General features: G+C 49.7%; 1 protein-coding gene across 2 annotated transcripts; it reads left to right on the top strand.

The window, feature by feature from the left end:
* Positions 1–8,520: 8,520 nt before the first annotated feature.
* Positions 8,521–12,994, top strand: MYCL (MYCL proto-oncogene, bHLH transcription factor). 2 transcript variants are annotated; one of them, XM_040974434.1, is made up of 3 exons: positions 8,521–8,601; positions 8,957–9,461; positions 12,327–12,994. In XM_040974434.1, exons 1-3 carry the CDS (start codon positions 8,521–8,523, stop codon positions 12,938–12,940), a joined length of 1,200 nt encoding a protein of 399 aa, XP_040830368.1. In that variant the 3' UTR covers positions 12,941–12,994. The 2 variants fall into 2 exon arrangements, with proteins under 2 accessions (XP_040830368.1, XP_040830369.1); XM_040974435.1 differs by lacking the exon at positions 8,521–8,601 and having other exon boundaries at positions 8,718–9,461.
* The last annotated feature ends 9,948 nt before the right edge of the window (positions 12,995–22,942 follow it).

Raw genomic sequence — 22,942 nt, 5'->3', positions numbered from 1 at the left:
AATCTTTTTTTTCAAATAAAGAAAATGTGGTCATGGTACATCATGCTATGAACATTTTATATTTATTCATATTTATGTTTTAAAGCTTTATTTATTTTTATTGGAAAGGCAGATTTGAATAGAGAGAGAGAGCAGAGAGAAACAGAAACCTTCCATCTGCTGATTCATTCCCCCAAAATGGTCACAACAGCTGGAGCTGTCCAAAGCCAGGAGCCTGGAGCTTCCTCTGGATTTCCCAAATGGGTTCCAGGGCCCAAGGACTTGAACCATCTTTCACAGCTTTCCCAGCACATTAGCAGGGAGCTGGATTGGAAGTGGAGCAATTGGAACTTAATAAAATAATATCAATGCCTTTTTATTTTTATTTTAAAATTTTATTTTATGATACAGTTGCATAGGTTCTGGGATCTCCCCGCTCCTCAATTAAAATAACTAATTAATTAATTTAAAAAACCATACACAACAACTCTTGTCATATACCTAGTTGATTTTTTTAAAAGTTTATGTATTTATTTGAACATCAGAATTACAGAGAGAGAAGGAAAGCCAGGGAGAGAGACAGCAAGATCACCCATTCTCTGATTCATTCCCCAGATGGCCACAATGACCAGCACTCAGCCAGGTTAAGGCAAGAAACCAGCAGCTTCATTTGGGTCTCCCTCACAGGTGGCAAGCGCCCAAGTGTCTGAGCTATCCTCTGTTGCTTTTCTCAGGCCATTAGCAGGGAGCTGGATTAGAAGCAGAGTAACTGGGACTCAAAAAGCACCCAAATGGGATTCTGGCTTTGAAGACAGCAGCCCTACCTGCTATGCCCAAATCTCTTTGATTAAAAAAAAAATTCTCTAAAGAGTTATTTGTTTTTATTGGAAATGCATATTGACAGAGAGGAAGATCTTCCACCCACTGGTTCACTCTCCAAATGGCCCCAGCAGCCAAAGCTGAGAGAAGCTGAAGCCTGGATCCAGCAGCCTCTTCTGGGTCTCCCATTTGCTGGCAGGGTCTCAAGGCTTTTTGAGCCATCCTCCTCCTCTGTTTTCCCAGGCCATAAGCAGGGGACCAGATTAGAATGAGGTGATTGACTCAGCTATTAAAAAAAAAAATGCAGTGCTTTGTGGCCAAATGGACCCAACTGGAAACCATTATGCTAGGGGAAATGAGCCAATCCCAAAAGGTTAGATACCACATGTTTGCCTTAATTTAAGATGAAATTATGTCAATCCCAAAAAACAGTACCTGTAAACTGTAATATTACTTCAACCCCAAACAGCCTGTATCTCCTACAATAAGATATTGTGATGGAACCAATGAACCAACGATCAATGTGAGTCAGACTGCTTATGATCAACACCAAAGCATTGTAAAACTTAATATACTTTTAAGACCCTCTGCTACTTACAGACAACAGACTCAAATCAGCATTGGACAATAGTGAAACTACAAAAACATACAGGGGGAATCAAGAGTGATCCTGACAGCCTCTTAACAGGAGGTCATATGCACAGAGCAGGAGGGGACCCCAGAGTGGAGCAGGTGGACAGGAGGAGGCTTGTATTCTAACCCTGGAGACTCCTGGATCCTCACCAAGGGCTATCAGTACGGGCACCGAGGACTACATCCCAACTGCCAAGGAGACCACGTGGAATTGGAGTGCCTTCAAGGGCTGAGAACTCTGAGGTCATCCACCCTCATTTGGATCTCCCACATGGGATGGAAGAAGCCCCAATCCTTCCTCACAGGATCCAAGGTCATCGGAACAACAGCCAGGAGCCCTGAGCGGTCCACAGAAACAGAAGAACAGTAAACTTCCTACGGACCAGGGAGAGGAGCTTTCACTGGTCCTTACTTAGTTCCAACTTTGGATCCCCACCCTCTCTTGCAATGACCATCAGGGTCGTTCTGGAAGCCCTCCCCCTAAAAAACCACACACACACACACACACACACACACACACACACACACACACACACACACACACAAATTAGAATAGATAGAGAACAACAAAGAAAGCTTAGAACCAGACAGGAAACAGTCAACGTGGACTCACACATACCTTACTAGGTAGCACACAAAGATTAGTTTCTCCTCACTAAGGTATTGAAGATTTCTCTGCACACCCCTCCTAAAACTTCTCTGTGCCTCAACTGTTGACATATGCCTTGTTAAAGTTATAAACCAGTTTGGACTATCCTAAAATCTGCCAAGTTCAGTAAAAATTATGTTTCAATACAATAAACAGCTAAATACAAAAATTGAAATAGACAGGCCCGGCAGCGTGGCCTAGCGGCTAAAGCACTTGCCTTGAACATGCCGGGATCCCATATGGGCCGGTTCTTATCCCAGCAGCTCCACTTCCCATCCAGCTCCCTGCTTGTGGCCTGGGAAAGCAGTTAGAGCGGCCCAAAGCCTTGGGACCATGTACCCGTGTGGGAGACCAGAAGAGGCTCCTGGTTCCAGGCCCTGGATCGGCACAGCACCTGCCGTTGTGCTCACTTGTGGAGTGAATCATCGGATGGAAGATCTTCCTCTCTGTCCCTCCTCCTCCCTGTATATCTGGCTTTGTAATAAAAATAAATAAATAATTTTTAAAAAAACTTAAAAAAAAATGAAAATAGACATGAGACAGCTGAATAGTACCCTATAGCCATTTTAAGGTGGATAGAAGCCAGTTGTATATAAACTAAAATTGAAATGTCAATGAAGTAGTCACAGGATGTGGTTAAGAACTTGCATTTTCTAACATATTGGTTACTCAATACCATGTCAAATAATTGCATAATGTTGTAAATTGTTGTTGATGCTATGTTATGGCTTTTAATTGATCAGGATGATATTCTACTAGCTCTGCCTTCAGACCAGAGTTGATCTCCCCAAGAAACTGTTGAATTTATCTGGACAATAAGATGCTGAACTATATGCTTGGAACATGCTTGCAATCAAAGAATCCTGACTGAATTTGAACTGTAATACTGCAATAAGGTGGAGGAATCCACCATGGGGGAGAGGGCATGGGGAGGGGTTGGGGGAATCCCAGAGCCTAGGAAACTGTGTCACATAATGCAATGTAATTAATTAAAAAAATAATAATAAAGAAAAAAAAGTGAGACAATTGGAACATGAAGTGGCATTCTATAGGGGGTAAAAGTAAATATTAAAAACTATAGCAATAAAAGCAAGTACACATATTGGTGCTGATATTGTGGCATCGTAGGTTAAGGAACTGCTTGTGATGGTTGCATCCCATATGGGGTGCCATTTCAAGTTCCAGGTGTTCTACTTGTGATCCAGTTCCCTGCTGAAGGCAAAGGAAGATAACGATAGTACTTCAACATCTGCCGCCCACATGGGAGATGTTAAGGGAGTTCCTGGCTCTTGGCTTCAGCCTCATCCCCCTGGCTCCTGGAGCAATATAAAGAATGAACCAGCAGAAAGAAGATCTCTTTGTCTCTTCCCCTGTCTACGTCACTCTGCCTTTCAAAAGCAATACATACAAGAATAAAAATTATGTACATAATTATTGTGATTAAGATATATTTGTTTGAGGTCCCAGTCGGTAGCCTAGTGGCTAAAATCCTCACCTTGCACACACTAGGATCCCATTTGGGTGCTGGTTCATGTCCCAGCCACCTTGCTTCCCATCCAGCTCCCTGCTTGTGGCCTGAGAAAGCTTTCGAGGACGGTCCAAAGCCTTGGGACCCTGTACCTGCCTGAGAGAACCAGAAGAAGCTCCTGGCTCCTGGCTTCGGATCGGCTCAGCTCCAGCCGTTGTGGCTGCTTGGGGAGTGAATCAATGGACGGTATATCTTCCTCTCTGTCTCCTCATCTCTGTATATCTCACTTTCCAATACAATTTTTTAAAAAAAGATGTTTTTGTTTGAAAGGCAGAGACAGAGCTCTCGCCAGTCATTTCGCTCCTCCAAATGTCTGCATTGGCAACGGCTCGACCAGACGGAAGCCGGGAGGCAGGAACAATCCAGGTCTCTTTTATGACAGGGACACAATGACCGAGTCATCACCTGCCACCTCCCAGGATGTGAATTAACAAGAAACTGGGATTTAATGAAAGCAAAGCTGGATTCCTGAGACTCTGATGTCGGCACGCACGTGTCTTAACCACTATGTTTTCAGAATAATAACAGAGGGGACACTGTTGTAGCACAGTGTGTAAAGCCACTGCCTGTGATGTCAGCATCTTAGGGATGTTGATTTGCTTCACTTCCAATTGAGTTCCCTGCTAATGGCCTGGGAAAAACAGCGAAAGATGGCCCAAGTGCTTGGGTCCCTGTTGTCCACTTGAGAGACTTGGATAAAGGTCCTTGCTCCTGGCTTTAGCTTGGCCCAGTCCTGGTTGGTGTGGCCCTCTGGGGAGTGAGCCAGCAGATGGAAGATCTCTGCCTCTGTCCCTGTGCACATCCCTTGACTTACATTTAAATGCACAATCTTTTAAAAAATAATAATAGCAAAAAAAAAAAAAAATAGGGTCAGATGGCGTGTCCCTAGTGTAGCATTTGTTGCCTGGGTGCGTTTAGCTCTGTTCTGGGCCCAGACATTAGCTCAGAGACCAGAGCTGTGAGTCCTAAGAGCGACAGCATCTCCCAGAACAGACAGACGCACGTTCACCACGCTCATGAGACTGATATTTCAAATCAGATGCCACTTCACTCATTTCCAAGGGGAAGCAGGACTTGAAGCAGACAGGAAGCTGTTCACCCGAGTGCATTCTCTCCCTGTGGGTGGATCTGCAGGGGAAGCAGAATGGTTTTTGGAGGGTTGCCTGGTGATCCAGTGTGTGACTAAGAAGGGATCTGAACTGACTGGCTTCAGAGGGATGTGTCCTTCTTCCTGCCAGCATCTCTGTCCCAGGATGGTAACAGGATGGATACTGCTGATTACCTTGGCAACTCACCATGGTCTCTGGTTTCCTTGGCTACCCTGACCATCCCTGCTGCGTGAACAACCTTCACCAGGTTACAGCGTGCACTGGGTCTGACGGTTATCCTGACATACATTGGTAAGTCTCTACATTTTTTATTTAGTTTTTTGTTTTTTAGATGAATTTCTTTGAAAGGCATAGTGACAAAGAGAGGGAATGGGAGAGAATAAGAGATTCTCCCATCTGCTGTCTCAAATAGCCACAAGGTCTGTCAAGGCCGAGCACTGGGCTCTCCAACTTGGGGGGCCAAAGCCCCTGTACTTGGGTCATCTTCCATGACCGAGCTGGACTGCAAGAGGAGACATCTGGACTGTATCTGGCACTGGAATGCTGGTGTTGCGAGCTGCAGCACTGGTGACCTAGTCTGTTGTGCCCCAGGGACAGCTCTGCCACCTCTCTACCTCAGTATTAGGGGCCTTGTTCAGCCAGGCAGCACATTTCCTAACCACTCAGGCTGTGATGGGCTCTGTTCTAAGCCCCAGGCTGACGGTGAGAAACAAGACTAATGTTTGGCCTTGCTGCCTGGAGCTTGTGGTCTGCTGAGGAAGACAGACCTCACACAAATAATTAATAAGTATGCAAAGTGAAGGAGCAGCCTGACTCTCAGAAGACAATGTAATTTCCTTTTTCCTGTCTTTTAAGGGGGCATATCTTGGTGTTCCTAGAAATCACCTATAATCTTGAACTCATAAGCCTGCACTCCTGAAGCAGAACCAGTTCTCCAAGCACAAATCTCCAACCTCCCATAAAATCTGTACTCTCAGATTCCCCTAATAAAGTTGCTTTCTGCTTGAAAATTTTTTTCTTTTTATTAGAAAGGCAGATTTAGGTAGGGCCCAGCACAGTGGCCTAGCAGCTTAAGTCCTTGCCTTGAACGCACTGAAATTTGATATGGGTCGGTTCTAATCCCAACGCCCCCACTTCCCGCCCATCCAGCTCCCTGCTTGAGGCCTGGGAAAGCAGTCGAGGATGGCCCAAAGCCTCGGGATCCTAAACCCACATGGGAGACCTGGAAGGGCTCCTGGCTTCGGATTGGCTCAGCTCCAGCTGTTGCGGTCACCTGGGGAGTGAACCATCGGAAGGAAGATCTTCCTGTCTCTCCTCCTCTCTATATATCTGACTTTGAAATAAAAATAAATAAACCGTTAAAAAAAAGAAAGGCAGATTTACAGAGAAAGATCTTTCATCCATTGATTCATTCCCAATATGGCCACAATAGTTACAGCTGAGCTGACCCAAAGCCAGGTCTCCCAGGTGGCTGCAGGATCTCAAGGCTTTGGATCATCCTCCTTTGCTTTCCAGGGTCATAAGCAGGGAGCTGGATGGGAAGTGGAGCAGCTGGGCTATGAAATGGTGCCCTTAAGGGATGCCAATGCTTGGAGGTGGAAGATTTGCCAATTTAGCCATTGTACCAGGCCCCACATTTTCTTTTTTATACAACTCTTCAGAGTTAAATTGTTTCATTTTCCCCCTCTTTTGTTTAGATTTTTGTGTATCTATTTACAAATCTAACCCTATACATTCCCATCATAACTAACAGTATTATTCCATATAGTTAAGGACTTGGGCCATCCTCCACTGCCTTCCAAGGCCACAAGCAGGAGCTGGGTGGGAAATGGAGCAGTACAGACATGAACCGGTGCCTATATGGGATACTGATGCTTGCAGGTGGAGGATCAGTCTGTTGAGCCACCGCGTCAGCACTGGGCTTTGCAATTTGTTACCAAGAGCAGTACCAGTTACCCTAGCGATTCAGATATCTCTGAACCGCAGAATAAGTCACTAAAATTTGCTGAGAGCCTCTGCCTCTGAATTCTAAAGCTAGAACCCTTCTGATACGTGCCTTCTATTCAGGTTACAATGGGCAGCACAGTCAAGGACAAACTTGAGGCCAGTTCACCAATATTTACCCAAAGCTACCACAGGTCCTGAGCTTGTTGTGACTGAGGGTGTCCCACATGCACCTGAGACCCAGCCAGTCCCAAACTCAGGGTACCAGCTCCCCTCCCACCTGCATTCCATAGTCTAACAACCTGTATTGACTCACCTTCTACACTTGTTTCGGTATCTTTTAAAAAAAGGTTTATTTACTTTTTTATTTGAAAAGCAAATGAAAGAAATGACCACAGAGGGCAGAATCAATCTGAAGCCAGGAGATTCTTGCAGGTCTTCCATGTGGGAGCAGGGGTCCAAGGTCTTGAGCCATCCTCCGCTGCTTTCATAGGTCATAAGCTGGATTGGAAGTGGAGCAGCCAGGACACGAACCAGTGCCCTATGGGATGCCAGCGCCATGGTGGCGGATTAGCCTATTATGCCACCAGACCAAGCCCCTAGTTTGTCTAAAAGGGTCGGAGGAAAACACAGCCAACGGGCACCCTGGAGAGGGTTAGACAGACACCAGAACATTCTAGATGTATTGGCTGCTATCCCCGGTTATTTTCCTTAAGCCTAAATCTCCGACTGGCAGTAGAGTTTCAGTTTTTCCTCTTTTACCAAAGGCAGTCTATGCACGGAAGACGCAAGGAGTTGCAGTCTGTCCTGGCTACTCACAGAAAGTTTAGATGTCTACCACGCTGCCTTGGTGTGAGTCAAAGCTTCGGACAACTTAATAACTTGATCCACAGGGAGCAAGTGGCTACGCAAGGATGTGTAGGAAGCTTCCAGATTCCCGCTGTGCCATTTCCTCTCCTTGGCTAGCAAGCCCTTGACCAGTGCTAGTTGTGGCAGGCGAGGGTCTTAGCCCTGTCCATGCCTTGGAGGAAATGCTCCTTCCTGGCCCCATCAGCATCACCACGCCCCTTCCCCAGACAAAATCCAGACACCAACGCTGCGACGCCAGCTTTACCAACCCTTCGCCTTCCAGAGGAGACTGAGCCCCCTAAAGGTCTCGGCTCTGGTTCGCAAGTCCGCAATTTCCCTCCACCTAGCTGTGGTCCAGGTTTGGGCCACAAAGCTCAAGAAATGGACCGAAGGAAGATCAGGCAGACATTGCCACGAGCCTCGAGGCCGAGAGCCGCCAGGTGGCGCGGTGGAGGTGCGGCTGCCCCCCGCCGCGGGCCGGACGCACCTGAGCCCAGCCGGGCGCGCCAGGGGAAGCCGGGTTCGCGGGACTCGGCGGGGAGGAGCTCGGGTACCCAGCCCAGAGGTGGCATTATTCAGGGACTGGATCTGCCCGCGCCTCGCTAGAACCACGCTTCAGCCAGGCGAGGGACTGCCCGGCTCCCCAGCTCTCCTCCTGCTCCGCGCTCGCCAGGGTGCAATTTATTTGGGGCGGGGGGTTGGAGGGAGGCCGAAGGGAGGGCTGCCGGCGGGGGGTGGATGGAATCCGGCGGGCGAGTCCAGCCAGGAGGTGGGGCCTGCCCCACCTGTCCACCGCCGGGGGCGGGGCGGGGGGCGGGGCTCGTCCCCTAGGACCCGCCCCTCGGTCCCTGGGCTCGGGGCGCGCGACGAGATATAAGGCAGCCGGGAAACAATGCGCCTGTAGCTCGCGCTCCCGCGCCGATCCCGGTAGCGTCCGGGCCGCCGTGCGCGAGCTGGGGGGCGGGGGGCGCGCGCGCTCGGGAGTGCGGGCCGCGCGCTCGGTGGCGCGCATGTGCGTGTGTGCGGGCTGCCGGGCTGCCCCGAGCCGGCGGGGAGCCGCTCCGCTCCAGGTGGCGGGAGGCGGGAGCGTGGTGAGGCTGCGGGTGGCCAGGGCACGAGCGCTGGTCCTCGAGGGGCGGGCGGACTGCGGGCTGCCTTCAGGGCACGGCGCGCCCCCGCCCGGCCCGGCCGGACCCTGGGAGCCGCGCTCCGGGCGGCGCTGGCAAAGTTTGCTTTGAACTCGCTTCCCCCGCAGCCGGGTCCGCGCACGGTGAGCGGCTTCTCCCGGCTCTCCAAGCCGCGGCCAGGCTGCCCGGGTCCAGGGAGGGACCGGAGCCCGGCGGCCGCCGTGTTCAGGCACCCGGGGACGCTCCTCTTCCCTCCCCACCACCACCACCACCACCCCCGGCCCGCACCCCGGTCGGCACGTCCCCTCCCCTCCCGCAGGGAGCGGACATGGACTTCGACTCGTACCAGCACTATTTCTACGACTACGACTGCGGGGAGGATTTCCACCGCTCCACGGCGCCCAGCGAGGACATCTGGAAGAAATTCGAGCTGGTGCCGTCGCCCCCCACGTCGCCGCCCTGGGGCTCCGGTCCCGGCGCCGGGGACCCAGCCTCTGGGATAGGGCCCCCCGAGCCCTGGCCCGGAGGGGGCTTCGGGGACGAAGCGGAATCTCGGGGCCACTCGAAAGCTTGGGGCAGGAACTACGCCTCCATCATTCGCCGCGACTGCATGTGGAGTGGCTTTTCGGCCAGGGAGCGGCTGGAGCGAGTGGTGAGCGACCGGCTCGCCCCCGGAACCCCTCGCGGCAACCCTCCCAAGGCGCCCGCTGCGCCGGACTGCACTCCCACTCTCGAAGCCGCCAACCCGCCGCCCGCCGCCCCTTGTCAGCTAGGCGAACCCAAGACCCAGGCCTGCTCGGGGTCCGAAAGCCCCAGCGACTCGGGTAAGGACTGCCCCGGGGCCATCCTAGAGGAGGTGGGCATCCCCTGGGTGGCCCCAGCTCAGCCGCCGCCTGAGGTCATTGCCGGGCGCATCTCAAGCCTGCGGTGGCGGCTGCCTCCCCCTTTTTTTTCTGACCGGAGCTGCCGGTGTAGCCCTCGGCACTGTCTGTCTGACACGTGCGTGTGTTGGTAAACAGTTTGGAGAAGTGGGGAGGGAGCCGGCGGCCCTTTGACGGTGATTGGAGCCCCAGGGGACAAGAGAGGCTTGGGGAGGGTCGGTGATTAGAGAGGACAATACTCGGGTTGGACAGCAGGGGATTTCTGTCCTTGCAAGGTTAGAAGAGGTCCCTTCTGAGTCGCTGAGCTGGAAGCTTTTTTTTGTTGCTGCCTTTTTCTCTGGGAAACTCACACTCCTAGGAAAAGCCTTTTGTGCAAAGCCAAAGCCTTCCTCTCCCTAAAGCCCGGTCTCCAACCTAATTTACTTTCAATGACCAGGGTACCCCCTACCCCACTGCACCTCCCATCTCTTGCCACCGGTCCGTGCTGGTCATCCCGCCCCTCCCTCCCCCAAGAGGACAGTTAGGAGGGAGAAATGAGTGGTCCCCATGAACAGAGGGGAAGACTGAGGCTTGGAGAGAGGACATTACCTGCAGCGGGACCCCTGTGTCCTGCCGGCTAACCAGCTTTCCTCCATCCCTGCCCAGGCACCTCTTCCTTGACACCCGAGAGGGGTCGGCATGGTAGTTTGAGAAGCCTAGGTGGCAAGCTGTCCTTGGAGCTCCCTCTCAGTACACCTGCTCCTTTTCCATCAATAAACAGCTGGGCCAGGTGCTGAGTTCAGGACCATGGAGCCCCAGGCTGTCCTCCTGCAGTCTGAATGCTAGTGCAGGCTTGAGCCACTCGGAGCCGCTGGACACTGTGCTGACCCCAACCTCTGTAACCCATGACACATCCTGGAGAAAGCACTTTTGTGTAGGGGACTGATTCAGACCAGTGGCAAGTCGGTCAAAACGTAGGAAACGCACTGTCGGTTTAAAAAAACAACAACTTCCATGAGCTTTTGAGAAGGAACTGCGGAATGGGATGTGGCGGTTGTACACTTGGAAGGGAAGTGAAGACAACATGAGAATTAAAAGTCAGGTTCCTCTCCCCACCCCCCATCTGCTGTCTGTAAGGTCGTTTTTAACCTGTTTTCCCTCTACTCCAAGAACTTGTGTTCATTTAGTAGCTGGAATGAGAGTCTTGAAACTGAGAAACTGTAAAGATATATTCCTACAAAGGCTGGCCAAGTGCTAGAGAGGAGAGAGCATTGTTTTGGAAGTTAGGAATATTTAGTTTGCCCCCCCGGAATGTTACAAATGTGGACGTGATCCAACACCAGCTCAGGGTCTCCTTTTGCGTGTGAGGGGTTTTGAACTGCTGGGTCTTACAGTTAGACTGTACTCTGAAAAGAATAGGAATTTAGATTATTATTTTCTCCTTACACCATTCCTTCCCCAGCCATAATATTCCCCACTGAAAATGAAAGGTTTCGGGTATAGGAAAGCTTCCTGAATTATCTTCTGACCTGTTCTTTAACCTGAGCCTGTTTGTGGGCTCCCGGTTCACTCTCAGGCCACATGGCCTAGAACAAAATGCAACAGATTGCAAACAATGAGGGGGGGGTGGGGAGAGTGAGTGACGGCAGGGCTCAGCCAATAGGGTTAGGGGCTGGGTAAAACGGCAGTCCAAACACAGCTGAGCCAGCCAATCACAGGCTTTGAGGCCAGGAGGGCTGAATGGTCAGGTTTTATTAATGGAGAAATAATGCGATTGTCCACACAATGGAAGCCTTCCTGACAAAGGGGTTCAAGCTTCCTGATATGCAAAAGAGGCTGAGAACAGAGCGGTTCAGCTGTCAGGGGAACTGCACGAAGGTGGCCTTCTTGGGGCGGGGGAGTCTCAAATGTGTGCAGCAGGAGAGTCCCCCACCCCCTTTCCTCTCTTCTGCCTGAGTTAGCCTAGAAGAGCTGGAATCGGGATGGTAGGGACAGTTCTGGGTGTCTGCAGCTCCCTGCTGTTTTGCCCCTCGTGTTGGACTAATCCCCTGCCAGTTAGCCTGGGCCTGTGGGGCAGGTGGCTTGGAGGTGGTGACTCGGACCTTTGTGAAGTTCCTGCAGCTCTGCCAGGCCTGTAATTACAAATCCAATCTCTTGTGGTCCAGGGAAGGGGGTGGGGCAGGCGACCGATAAATGATGGATGACTTTGGAAACCCATTGAACCCAGGAGCAAAATGCTCCTAAGGGAAACCTTTTCCCTCCCCGCCCTGGGCCAGGAAGCATGGGTGGCAGCCCACCCTTCTCAGAATCTTCAGCTGAAAGGGATGGCAGAATAGAGAGGTGGGGGAATAATAGGATTTATAACTTGTGAAAAGTAACAATTCCCCAAGTGCAGGCTGTGCTGGGCAGGAACAAAGGGCAGCTCTGCCCACAGACCCCTCATTTACAATTCTGATGGGGCATGAAAGAGTCCGACCAGGGAAGATCTTTATAGCTAAACTTTGTCCCAGACCCGGTAGCTCTGTCTCTGCATCCCTTCAGCAGGGGGAGGGGAGAGCCTGTGCAGACTGGGGGCTTTTGGCTTGGGTCTGCCTTTTGTTCTTATCTAAGCCTTACTGTGCCAAAGGAAATGGGAGAATATTTTCCTTCTTGCTGATTTCCCTTCCTTTCCTCCTTTCAGTCCCTACCCTTTAGCAAACGCACCAGCCGATCTGCGATTTGTTTATAGCTAGCTTCCCCGGCCCCTGTGTAAAAACGCTGTGGTCTTGTGTGTGTGTGTGTGTGTGTGTTTTCTCACAGGAGGTGTGTCTTTTCTCTCTCCTTGGTTAGAAGGTGAGGAGATCGACGTGGTGACAGTGGAGAAGAGACAGTCTCTGGGTCTCCGGAAGCCGGTCACCATCACCGTGCGGGCAGACCCCCTGGACCCCTGCATGAAGCGTTTCCACATCTCCATCCACCAGCAGCAGCACAACTATGCTGCCCGCTTCCCCCCAGAAAGTCACTCCCAAGAAGGGGCTCCAGAGGGAGCACCCCCAGGAGAGTCTCTGCAGAGAGAGGCTGCAGAGGAGAAGGAGGAGGAAGATGAGGAAGAGGAGGAGGACGCAGAGATGGTGAGCCTCCCGCCGGCAGAAAACCAGGCTTCTCAGCCCTGCCACCCCAGACCCGTCAGTTCCGACATGGAGGACGTGACCAAGAGGAAGAACCACAACTTCCTGGAACGCAAGAGGCGAAATGATCTCCGATCGCGATTCTTGGCCTTGCGGGACCAGGTCCCCACCCTGGCTAGCTGCTCAAAAGCACCCAAGGTAGTGATCCTAAGCAAGGCCTTGGAATACTTGCAAGCCCTGGTGGGGGCCGAAAAGCGAATGGCCACAGAGAAAAGGCAACTCCGCTGTCGGCAGCAACAACTACAGAAAAGAATCGCGTACCTCAGCGGCTACTGACTGTCTCCCCAAGGCACGAGTTGATTTTGTAACCTGCTCTATCCCCTTTAGTAATTTGCACATTTGGGTTCTGGTGGGATGGTCTCAGCAGTAGCTCCCAAGATGCATTGCAGCTGGAGCATGCATGTGTGCGCGCACACACACACACACACACACACACACACACACACAATGAGAGCTTGCCTTCTTAGAAGCCTTAGAGCCCAGCTCTCCCCCTGACTCCGAGGGAGTGCTGTATCTTCTCTGGCGCCTTTGGTTTCTCTTTAGGCAGCTGACTGAGGAGCCTTGGGCTCTGTCTCCCTCATACGCTCGGAAGAAAAGGCTGACAGATGCTATGCAACAGGTGGCGGACGCTGAGGGAGGGGGACGCGGGCTCTGGCCTGCATGAAATCTCACACTGCAGGAGCGTTAGCTGGGAAAGGATGCTCTCACTGGTGTCTCCGGGGGTGAGGCAAGGACAGCTGGGCCTGGACACTCTCCCCGAGGCTCCTTTTTCCAGGAGACACTCGAGCTGTCGTGGTAAAGACGAGCTCGCAGACTCGATCCACAGGGACCGTTACCTCATCTTCAGACACTTTACAGGAGCCGAGGAGCCCAGACTTTTCATGGCCGTGTCCTGGTGCCGGAAGACACTCCTCCTCCCGCTCTCAGGCGTGCAATCCTGAGAGCGTGTACAGAACTTGGCTTCTCCCACCTTTATCTCAGAGTCCTTCTGTCCTCATGAGGGACTTTTTTGGTTTCCTCCTGCCTTCATTATGCAACGGCCCCTCCGGCACCCTTTCCCACAGGTCAGAAAGGGTTTGCCAAGACACAGGGAAGTGAGACTTAGACCAGGGCCTGGGGAAGGCTTGGAGTCCTGGCCCTAAATCTTGTTTCCTGTCCAGGTGTTTTCCAAGGGGCACATTCTTGGAATCTTTGCTCAGTGCAGGTGTAAGGCACCTCAGAAGGGAGAACCATACCACTTCCTCTTTCCCACCTGCCTCTTGTTTTATTCTCTGACTGGCAAGTCTGAAGTTCTAGTGGAACCATGCACACCAGTCCACATGCAACGCTAAGGAGCTTCCTGGCCTTGCAGCCACCAGCTTGGGTTCAGGCCAGCCTGCCGTGAGTCAGATCCCTTTCCCAGAGTCTGGGCCTAACTGAGGTTCTGGAGAGAGCACCTGGAATCTCATCCAGGGCCCCAGAAGGTAGATTCACTTCCCAGGGGGGTTTGAAGGAGGTCTCCAGTAGGTCTGCATAACCAACCACGACAGGTTTTGCCCCAGCTGGACTCTGTAGCTCCAAATCAAATCCAGGCACAGCCTGAAATCCTGGAAAGCCACCCAGCCAAGCAGGTGACATGTGGACCTTCGGAAGGAATCCCTAAGCCTTGCAAGGAACCAGGAGCAGCCCCCTTCAGACCCGTGCCCTGGACAGCAGCAGGTGCCTGCTGGCTTGAAGTTTGAAAGTGGGGGAGGGGAGATAATAGGCAGTACTCTGGCCCTGCAAAACCAGCTGATACACACAAAGCCTTTGGCCATGGCGGTGTGTTTTTGAGGCTGTGAGCTATCCTCGGAAAAGCGTCAATGGGAGTTTGGGACATAGACCCTCCACCTTCTGGAGCGCAGTTTTCAGGAGCCAGCTGACTTCTGGAATTGTTTTTTTGGAGGGCAGGTGGGGTGTAGGTGACTGATGGCTCAACTGAACAGCTTGTGTTTTATAAGCTGCTGTTGGGTGTTATGTTGGGGGGAGGTTTTTTTTAATATATATATATATATATACTGTATTTTTGTATGCCTTTTGCAAAGTGGTGTTAACTGTTTTTGTACAAGGAAAAAAACCCCCCTTGGGCAATTCCGTTGCAGAGGTCTGATTTATATTGAAAGGCAAGTTTAATTTCAATTTTGAATTTAGTTGTGATTATTGATTGCCTGATTTTAAAATGTTGCCTTCTGGGACATCTTCTAATAAAAGATTTCTCAAACATGTTGGAGTGGGGGCAGCTCATGCCATCTGGGTTCTCCTGAGGCAAGGAGAGCTACTTCTGGGGAGCTACAGGCAATCCAGAGAACTGCGTTTCTCTAACCCTGCCACTAACCTGGCCAAGCCACTCTGGGTTCCTGAAATGCCATTTCAGACATGTCCAAACAGCGTAAGCTCAGGACTGGGTGAACATGAAATTCTCTTGTGAATTGCAAAAGTGCCCAATTTGTAGAAGACTTGAAATCCCAGCTCTACCACTTCTTCGGGGACCTTTGGCTTTACCTTTTGGATGCTTGTTTTTCCTATCTGTAAAATGGGGATAAGTGCTATCTCGCAGGGTTGTCTTGCAGGTACTTAATGAAGTAGACTTTTCAAAACTCTAAAGCCTTATGTTCTTTAAGATGATGCTGTTCTCAATAATGCTGTGATGACATTTTACAGAGTCTTTTTCTGTTTTTTATGATATAGTTCCAAAGGCTCAGGGATTTTTTTTTTTTCCACATCCCCCTACTTCCCCACTGTTTTCCACAGGGTTTGTTTGTTTTTAATTTTTATTGAAAAGGCAGATATACAGAGAGGAGGAGAGACAGAGAGGAAGGTCTTCCGTCCCATGGTTCACTTCCCAAGTGACCGCAACGACTGGAGCTGAGCCAATCAGGAGCCTGGAGCCTATTCCTGGTCTCCCATGCAGGTGCAAGGTCCCACAGCTTTGGGCCATCCTCGCCTGCTTTTCAGGCCACATGCAGGGAGCTGGATGGGAAGCAGGGCTGCCAGGATTAGAACCGGTGACCATATGGGATCCCGGTGCATGCAAGGCGTGGACTTTAATCACTACACTATCGCACCAGGCCCAAGGTTTTTTTGTTTGTTTTTTTTTAAGATTCATTTATTTTTTGTTGGAAAGTCAGGTTTATAGGGAGGAAAAGAGTTATATCTTCCATCTGGAAGATCTCTTAATTCTTCCCTCTTGCATCTACAGCAAGTTATGGGAAAGACTTTTTTTCATTAATCAAGGGAGAAAGAAAAAAACTGCCTTTCAGTTAAAAAAGAAAAAAGAGGGAAGGAGAAACAGAAAAATCTTCTATCTGCTGGTTGGCTTCCCAAATGGCCACAAGAGCCAAAACTGAGCTGATCAGGAGCTTCTTCCAGGTCTCCCCCATGGGTGCAGGGACCCATGGTTTTGGAACATCCTCTACTGCTTTTCCAGGCCATCAGCAGGGAGCTAGATGAGAAGTGGACAGCCAGGGATACAAACGCGCCCATACGGGATCCTGGTGTGTATACAACATGAAGATTTAACCATTGAGCCATTGTATTGGGCCCTGTATCTTTTGAAAGTCAGATTTACAGAGAGAGGGAAAGACCAATCTTCATCAGCTGATTCACCGCTGAGATAGCTGCAATAGCCAGTACTGAGCCAGGCATTAGCCAGAAGTTAAGAGCTTTATCCAGGGCTGCCACAAGAGTGGCAGGGACCCGAACACTAGAATCCCAGGCCATTAGCAGGGAGCTAGATCAGAAGTGGAACAGCCAGGACACAAACTGGGATGCGAACACTAAAAGGCAGTGGCTTAAATTACTAATGTCACAATGCCAGCCTCCTAAGTGTTATCTTAACTGCTGTACGAAATGCTCAGCCCAGAGCTTAAGCATCATTTGACTGCTTGTTAGAACTGTTTCCAGTGCCGTTGTATGACCTACTTACTGGGATGAAAGGTAACAAATGGCCCATGCCCAGCTACCCTGCAGCATTGATGTGCTGGGATTGTCTTGTTCCAAAGAGGCTCCTTCTGGGACTGTAGAAAGAACATATCTGCTGTTGGGAAAGCCATGGGCATTGTGGTGTAAGAAGGCCACTCTGCCTCCATGTGTCCAGCTGGGGCTCGGGTTGGTATTGCCTACTAGCATTCCTATGGAGAACAAGAAGGCTTAAGAAAGGACCCTTAATTCCTTATGTTTCAAAGGCACCTGTACCACACCTGGTAAGTAAGTAAGCAGGGTTCAGCTTATGGTATTGGAACCCAAGTTGTTGTCTTGCTCAGAGTCAAGATTGCACACCCAGTCTCCTGGCAGGTATATACACCCTTTGATGCCCTTCTCCCCACTGCAACCACCAACTGTCCCTGAGTCACAAAACCCAGAACCCAAGTTGCTGTTTGATAAAACAGATTTGGATTACTGGAACTCTTTCCAAACTCCCCATGTGTTCATCTTCCTTTTTCCAAGACCATGTGTCAAGGGACTGACTCTAGAGCAGAGCGTCTTTCCTCCTTCCGTACTTTGGGAAGAATTACTGGACACTCAGAATGGTCAGAACCTGTGGCTACAGACATCCCGTGCTGGTTGTTTTGTTGATATTCACAATAACCTAGAGAGCTGAGTGGTGTCAGGCCCATTTCACACACAGGCAAATGAAGCATGGAGTCATGTAGGCCATCTGCCCAAGCCCACACCACTCAAAGCAGCTGCCACACTCCAAGCTTCAGCTCCTTTTAAGTCAACTCTGCCCAGAAAGCCACCTCCTGGGGGAAGGGAGGGTGTTTCTGGAATGTGAAGTATTTTAAGCTCCTTCCTACAGTCTCCTACCTCTGTCTTTGTCTGAAAACAGCCAGGAGTTTATTCCTGGATTTCAGGGAACAGTTTCCTACAAATGAGTTTCACTTCTGAATGGTGACCACACACAGCTAAGTTATGGACAATGAGGGCTGCAGAGAAACCACGCGTGGAGTGAGAAAAGCAGGCTGTCTTCTCCATTAGGTAATACTTGCCTAAAGCCCGGGCTTAACTCCTGCATCCCCTGGCAGTTATTCCCGGGAACTAAGACACATTGAATCACCTTAGAGAGGCTGCCTTTGAGTTGTTTCTATGGTCAGGATATTCTAGAATGTTCACCTTACGAGGGTAAACATGGACTGGAAGGTCTCTGGTGAACTGGAAGGTAACAAGATGGGGAGATAGAGAGGTATTCTTCCTAAGGAGACGATAACCAGTCAGGAGGTGACTGGGGAGGGGGCGAAATGGATCCATTAGCATCCCATTGACCTGTGGGCATTTCCTCTGTAAGTCCAGCAGGCAGCTTTAGTTAGTATCTGTTTATTTAGAATTGCTCAGGACAATCACCTGTATCAGTGTCACCATTCTTTTGGCAAGGAAATGTAAATGTGTTCTGCGGGTCTCTGCTCACAAGCATTAATAACCGACTAGGCTCAGTGCCAGGGGTCCAGTAGGTGCCCAGTAAACACCAAACTGCCCTTCAGTTAGCTGAGAGCAATTGTGGTGAAGTGGTCATTCACACCTGATAGATCTCAGTTGCAAGTCTTTGTAGCTGCATAACCTGTGGCAAGTTATTAACCTCTCCCACCCCATTTCCACATCTGTGAAATAGGTACACGTAATAGCACCTGCTTCACCTGGGTATTGTGACCAATAAGAAATGGTCCGGGTAAATGATTACTAACCATTAGTGCTATTTGTCAAGCATGTTAACAAGCCACACCTAGAATAAAGATTAGTCATATTTGAAAAGTGGTCCAGTGAAGGAATATTTGAGTACACACATTCACACCTCTAGGGTGAGAAAATCAGCACAGGAGGAGCAGTAAGGGCTCGGGGAGCTGGAGATGGGCAGAGGAAGAAGGGAGGGCAAAGAGCTGGGTCTGTTCCACAACATCCACAGTCACAGTGGGCTGAGGCCAGGGGTCTATATAATAAAGCAGTTGCATATGAAGACCTTCCATGTTCCCTCACTGGGCACCAGGATGCTTTTCAAACTGAGCTGGAATCCACTGGTCCCGGTCAGCAAGACCCCAACACGTGTCTTCTCAAGGCAGTGAATCCTCAACGTTGATCGTGACATGACAGTGACATCACCAGTTAGGATGTGTGCATCCACCAGGAGGATGCCTGTTCAGGCCTAGTTGTTCCATGCCTCCAATCCAGACTGGGAGGCTGGGGATGACAGCCCAAGTACTTGGGTTCCTGTTGCCCATGTGAGGGATCTAGGCTGTGCTCTTGATTTTGGCCTGGCCTAACCCTGACTCTTATGGGCATTTGGGGAAATGAAGCAGCAGATGGAAGATCTCTCTATTTCTCTTTTGCTCTGCCACTCTGCCTGTCAAATAATATGTCACACACATACATACACATTTTAAAATGTATTTTAAGAATCTACTTACCAGACCCAGTGCCATAGCCTAGTGGCTAAAGTCCTCACCTTGCATCCACTGGGAATCCACATGGGCAATGGGTCATGTCCTGGCAGCCCTACTTCCCATCCAGCTCCCTGCTTGTGGTCTAGGAAAGCAGTGGAGGACGGCCCAAAGCGTTAGGATCCTACACCCACGTGGGAGACCTGAAAGAGGCTCCAGGTTCCTAGCTTCAGATATGCGCAGCTACAGCTGTTACAGCCAATTGGGGAGTGAACCAGTAAATGGAAGTTCTTCCTCTGTCTCTCCTCCTCTCTGTATATCTGCCTTTCCAATCAAAACAAATCTCAGAAAAAAAAATACTACTTACCTTTAAAAAAAGAAAGAAATTGGAACTGGCATCATAGTAGACTAAGCCTCAGCCTGCATGCCAGCATCTTATACGAACACTGCTTCATTTCCCAGCCAGCTCCCTGGGAGAGCAGTAGAAGATGGCCCGAGAGCTTGGGCCCTGCACCACATGGGAAACCCAAAGGAGGCTCCTGAGTCCTGGCTTCGGATTGGCTCACTCCCAGCTGTTGAGATTTTGCGGGAGTGAACTAGCAGATGGAAGATCTCTCTCTCTCTCTCTCCCTCTGTCTCTCCTCTCTGTGAATCTGCCTTTTGAGAAAAGGAGAGAGACTTTTTTTTTAATAAAAGATTTATTTATTTTTGTTGGAAACTCAGATTTATAGAGAAGGATACACAGAAAGATCTTCCATGTGCTGATTCATTCTGCAAATGGCTGCAACGTCCAGAGCTGTGGCGATTCAAAGCCAGGAGCTTCTTCTGGGTCTCCCACATGGGCATAAGGTCCTAAGGTTTTGGGGATCCCGACTGTTGTAAGGCGAGGACTTTAGCCATTAGGCTACCGTGCTGGGCCTGAGAGAGACTTTTTGTTGGAGTCTGTGCTGTGGCACAGCAAGTTAAGCCATAGTTGTGACTCTGGTATTTCCATATGAAAGCCAGTTACAGACCAAGATACTTTGCTTCTGACCCAGCTCCCTGCTAATGTACGTGGGAGAACAACAAAAGATGAGTAAGAACTTGGGCCCCTACTTTCCCAGGTAGACCCTGATGGAGTTCCTGATCCCTGTCTTTGGTCTGGCTCTGTCCCATTGCTTTTCTCTTCTTTTTATAACTAAAGCTTTCATACAAACAAATACATCTTAAAAGAAAAAAAAAAAAATGTTCTTGTTGGAGAGTGTAACTTTAACTGGGACTGGAGGTACGGGCAGCAGTTGGCTGAGTGACGAGGAGGAAGATACCCTAGTTTAAGAGAATAGCTTTGGGGAAGAGTGGGTAGAAGGTTGTGTCAAATCTGCGGAGCAGGGAGGAATGTGGTCCTGTTAACTGCCTGTGTAGTCTCACTTTTACAAAATGAGAGGGTTGTGCTCCATTTCTAAAGCAAACATCCTCTTAGTAGTCTTTGAAACAGGGAAGTTTGTGTGTGTTGGGGGGGGGAGGACCAGGGGGCCTGTGGTTTGGAACACAACATTGAGGTGATAGGGTCACCCAAAGACACAGCCAACAGAAAGTTGGAAATGTGACATTGAAGTTTTAGAAACATGTTTGAATGGAATATAAGTGTTTTTTTTTTTTTTTAAAAAGAGGTATTTATTTGAAATAAATATGGTCAAATGACCACAATAGCTGGGATGGGGCCAGGCCAAAACAAGAATCCTGGAACAGCATCTGGGTCTCCCACGTAGGTAGTAGGTTTGCAAGCCTTTGAGCATCATCTACTCTCTTTTCTTTTTAATTTTTTTAAAGATAAATTTATTTTTCTTTTTTGGAAAGTCAGATTTACAAAGTGAAGTAGAGAAGGAGAAACATATCTTCCATCCGCAGATTCACTCCCCAAGTAGCCACAACGGCCAGAGCTGAGCTGATCTGAAACCAGCAGCCAGGAGCTTCTTCTGGGTCTCTGACACAGGTGCAGGGCCCCAAGCTGTTGAGCTGTCCTACACTGCTTTCCCAGGCCACAAGCAGGGAGCTGGATGGGAAGTCGAGCAGCCAGGGATACGAACTGGCAGCCAAAAGGGATCCTGGGTGTGCAAGGCAAGGACTTTAACCACTAGGCTACCGTGCACCAGGCCGCATCCGTTCCCTTTTCCAGAGCAATAGAAGGAAAGTAGATTAAAAGCAGAACAGGGCCCGGAGTGATAGCGTAGCAGCTAAAGTCCTCACCTTGAATACACTGGGCGCTGTTTCTAATCCCGGCAGTCCCGCTTCCCATCCAGCTCCCTGCTTGTGGCCTGGGAAAGCAGATGAGGGGACCCTGCACCCACGTGGGAGACCCAGAAGAAGTTCCTGGCTGCTGGTTTAGGATTGGCTCCACTCCAGCCGTTGCGGTTGCTTGGAGAGTGAACCATTGGATGGAAGATCTTCCTCTCTGTCTCTACTCTTCTGTGTATCTGCCTTTCTAATAAAAATAAATAAATCTTTAAAAAGAAAAAAAAAAAGCAGAACAGCTGGAACCCAAATCAGCACCTCGCTATGGGATGCAGGTGCCTTAAGAAGCAGCATAGTCCACTGTACTACAATGTCTGCCTTTGGCCAACGCAGATCTAAGACTCATCAAACATAAAGATGAGTGAACCAGCACATGGAAGATGTTTCTCTCCTTCTCTCTGTAAATCCAGCTTTCCAGAGGTGCAGAATGATATGCCAAGAAAGGGACAAGAGGCCAAAGATAGGAAGCAGAGGGCGTGAAAGAAGCATGAGGTTACAACTGGAAAGTGTCTTGAATACTTCTGCACCTCTTTCCTTTTTGATGTTTTCTCCACTCTGACATAGCTAACTTTAGGCGTCCCCGTTGGTGTATAGGTTGTTTCAGAGGGCTGAATAGGCTGGACATGAATCCTTCTGAAAACATACTGGTGTGTTCTGTAGAAATTTCTATACTCCACTGAAGGTATACCAGAGACCCTATAACAAGGTTATGTGCTCATTTTGTTGTTTACATTTTAAAAGTCTTTTCATTTTATTTGAAAGGCACACACACAGATTGGCCATCTGCTGACTGCAACTGCCAGGGCTGGGACAAGCTGAAGCTAGAAGTTGGGAACGCGTCTGGGTCTCCCACATGGGTGACCTGTACAACAACATTGACCCTGAAAATGTTTTTATTCAGGTACCTGTTTAACATGAGGGCTGGGCCTCCAAGGAATCTTGGGGTGCACCAAAATGCTAGGGTATGTCTTTGATCCACCTTTCTTTTCCTTTTTTTTTTTTTTTTGGTTGTTGGAAAGTTGGATTTACAGAGAGAAGGAGAGACACATCTTCCATGTGCTGATTCACTCCCCAAGTGGCCACAATGGCCGGAGCTGAGCTGATCTGAAGCCAAGAGCCAGGTGCTCCTTTTGGGTCTCCCACACGGGTTGCAGGGTCCCAAGGCTTTGGGTCATCTTTGTTTGCTTTCCCAGGCCACGAGCAGGGAGCTGGAAGGGAAGTAGTGCATCTAGAATACGAAATGACATCCACATGAGATCCCGGCACATACAAAGCAAGGACTTTAGCCACTAGGCTACCGTGCTGGGATCCCAACCCACCTTCCATCTCTTACTTTGGAGACAGGTGCTTCAAGCCTTCTCATGTCATGTTTCTTTTTCTGTCCTATCACAGTATCCCCTAGAATCCCACCTTGAATGTTTGGGATTTTAGGATGATCTGCTTTAAATGACCCGTCCGATCTAATGCCAGTATTTTCCCTTCTGTCTATATGCTTCTTTCTTGTTATAAATAAATAAGTGTAAGTTACTGGGGCATCACCGCGGGCGTCCCTCTTCCGTTGTGCACTCCTAGAATACAACTCTCAGAGGCAGTGGTTTTTTTTTTTTTCTTCTTTTTTTAA

Source organism: Ochotona curzoniae, unplaced genomic scaffold (genome assembly GCF_017591425.1).
Source record: "Ochotona curzoniae isolate NIBS_2020 unplaced genomic scaffold, NIBS_Ocur_1.0 contig_2404, whole genome shotgun sequence".
Taxonomy (NCBI): Eukaryota; Metazoa; Chordata; class Mammalia; order Lagomorpha; family Ochotonidae; genus Ochotona; species Ochotona curzoniae.
The sequence above is the reverse complement of the archived record's forward strand: the minus strand, read 5'-3'. Positions and strand labels throughout refer to the sequence as shown.